Genomic DNA, 3163 nt, shown 5'->3' with positions numbered 1-3163 from the left:
GAACGCTTGATTAAAGTGAAGTTTATTCGAACCGCACGATATGTTGAATGGGTTTCGAATATTGTTCCTGTAATGAAGAAAAATGGGATGTTAAGGGTATGCATTGATTTTCGATATTTAAATAATGCTACTCCGAAGGATGAGTACTTTATGCCCATCGCAGATATGTTAATTGATTCTACAGTAGGAAACGAAATTCTAAGTTTTATGAACGGTTATTCATGATATAACCAAATCTTTATTGCAGAAGATGACGTGTCCAAAACTGCCTTCCATTGTCCAGGGGCATTGGGCACGTATGAGTGGGTGGTGATGCCTTTTGGTTTGAAAAATGCTGGTGCAACTTATCAGCGAGCAATGAATGCTATATTCCATGAGTTCATTGGAAAATTTATGGAGGTATATATTGATGATGTTATGGTCAAATCGATTTCGGTGAATCGGCACATTGATCATTTAAGGAAAGCATTTGTCACCATGAGGAAGAAGGGATTAAAGATGAATCCTTTAAAATGTGCTTTTGGTGTATCGGCTAGAAATTTTTTAGGTTTTGTTGTTCATAAAAAGAGAATTGTAATCGACAAATGCAAAGGCCGATGCAATATTAGCATTGTTTGTGCCTAAATCGAAGAAAGAAGTGCAATCCTTTCTGGGAAAAATGAATTATCTCCAAAGATTCATTTCAAATCTTTCTGATCGAACTCGGGTGTTTGCACCTTTAGTAAAATTAAAGAATGATTCACAGTTTGAATGGACAAATGAGCATCAACAGGCATTTGATTCCATAAAAGCTTATTTGTCCAAGGCTTCAATTATAGCAAATGTTCGACCACACGAGCCTTTAAAATTGTATATTGCAGCATCTGTAAACACCATTGGGTGTATGCTAGCCCAAGATGATGAGAAAGAAAATGAATGGATGGTTTATTACCTTAGTCGAGTGTTAACTGATATCGAAACGAGGTATTCTCCAATAGAAAAGTTGTGCTTGTCCTTGTACTATGCTTGTATGAAGTTAAAGTATTATATGGTTGCCAAATCGATAAAGGTTGTAGCACAAACTGATCTCATCAAATACATGTTAAGTTTCTCAATGTTACGAGGTCGTTTAGGAAAATGGATGCTAGCTTTGACTGAATTTGATTTACAGTATGTCCCGGCCAAAGCTATAAAAGGCCAGGTCATTACAGATATTCTCGTTGATAATTCAAATCATCTGAATGACCAGGGGACAAATAAAATCGACATTGAAGTCGATTGTTGGAAGTTATATTTTGATAGATCGAAGCACAAAGATGGTGCAGGGGTTGGAATTCTTATTATCTCACCAGAAGGGGTTCCATCAGAGTTTTTGATCGAGCTGAAGTATCCTTGCTCGAATAATATGGCAGATTATGAAGCTTTAATTTTGGGTCTTGAAATATTGATCGAAAAAGGGGCTTTGGAAGTCCAAATCCTAGGCGATTCTCAGTTAGTTTTAAAGCAGTTGTCGAAGGAATTTAAATACAATAATGAGAAGTTGCAAAAATATTTAACAACGACTTGGGAGTTGTTAACTTCCTTTCGAAAAGTTTCTTTGGTTCACATTCTAAGGATTCATAATGAGATTGCTAATGAGTTAGCCCAAATTGCTTCGAGATACAAAGTCAGCCCAGAAACTTTGAAAAAATTAGCTAGTATACATCAAATTTTGGTGCCTGTGGATGAAAGGGAGGCTTTCTGTATAGATGAACGGGAGGATAATGATTGGAGAAAGCCTATTGCTGAGTATTTAAAGAATCCTAGTATTCTAGTCGATAGAAAGGTAAAATTGCGAGCAATAAATTTTGTCTTGATGGCTGATGAGTTATATAAGAAGGGAATCGATGGAAATTTGTCGAGATGTTTAAGCCAAGATGATAAAAAATATTGCTTTAGGCGAAGTCCATAAAGGGATATATGGTGCCCATAAAGCTGGGAAGAAGATGAAATGGGTGTTATATCGTAATCATGTGTATTGGCCAACTATGATCAAAGATTGTATTGAATATGCAAAGGCGTGTCAGGAGTGTCAAAAGCATGGTTCGATACAATAGATCCCAGCATCTGAGTTGCATTCGATCATAAAGCCATGGCCATTTAGGGTTTGGGCTTTGGATCTAATTGGTTTGATTCACCCTCCTTCATCGAAACATCATAAATTTATCTTGGTTGCAATTGATTATTTCACAAAGTGGGTTGAAGCAGTTCCTCTAATAGAAGTTGGTTAAAATGAAATTATTGACTTTATTGAGGAACATATAATCCATCGATTTGGGATTCCTCAAACTCTAAGAACTGATCAAGGGACTATGTTTACTGGTCAACAAATTAAAAAAATTTTGCAGCTTCGAGGAATATCAATATGGTTACCTCAACCCCTTATTATGCACAGGCTAATGGGCAAGTTGAAGCAGCAAATAAAATTCTAATAGGTTTGATTAAAAAACAAATCGGAAATAGACCTCGAACTAGGCATGAAACGTTAAGTCAGGTACTATGGGCTTATCGAAATTCACCAAGAGAATCGACGGGTACGTCGCCTTATAAATTAGTTTATGGCCATGATGTTGTGCTCCCATTGGAGATTAATTTGAATACTTTGAGGGTATCAAAACAGAATGACTTGTCAGTCGATGATTATTGGAATGCTATGTTTGATGAGTTAAATGAATTAGATTCAGAGCGGATATTGGTACTTGAAAATATGATTCGACAAAAAGAAAGTATTGCTCGAAGCTATAATCGTTGAATAAAGGAGAAGTGTTTCAGTATAGGTGAGTTGGTTTTGAAAGTTATTTTTCCAATGGAAAAGAAATCGAGAATTCTTGGCAAATGGTCCCATAATTGGGAAGGCCCATTCCAAGTGATAGGATTGTATTCGGGGAATGCATATCGAATCAAGGATATTGAATTGGGAAATATCATCAACTCGATTAATGGTAAGTACTTAAAACAATATCATTGTTTGCTAAATCAAAGCCAAAATGCATAAGTTCGAAAGAAAGGAAAACTATTACAAATACTGAAATTTAAAGAGAAGAAATATGAGGTGCCATGAGTCTTGCCAAGTCCGAGTGTAGCTTTATCCTTTCATTATTCAGAGCCGAAAGTGCCTCAGCATGCCTAAATTTTTCGTATTGGA

The 3163-nt window shown here is 36.1% G+C and overlaps 1 protein-coding gene across 1 annotated transcript; it reads left to right on the top strand.

Moving 5' to 3' along the window:
* LOC107615704 lies at positions 659-2770 on the top strand. Its single transcript, XM_016317746.1, has 2 exons — positions 659-1883; positions 2367-2770. Exons 1-2 carry the CDS (start codon positions 659-661, stop codon positions 2768-2770), a joined length of 1629 nt encoding a protein of 542 aa, XP_016173232.1.

The sequence above is a fragment of the Arachis ipaensis genome, chromosome B09 (assembly GCF_000816755.2).
Source record: "Arachis ipaensis cultivar K30076 chromosome B09, Araip1.1, whole genome shotgun sequence".
Taxonomy (NCBI): domain Eukaryota; kingdom Viridiplantae; phylum Streptophyta; class Magnoliopsida; order Fabales; family Fabaceae; genus Arachis; species Arachis ipaensis.
The sequence above is the reverse complement of the archived record's forward strand: the minus strand, read 5'-3'. Positions and strand labels throughout refer to the sequence as shown.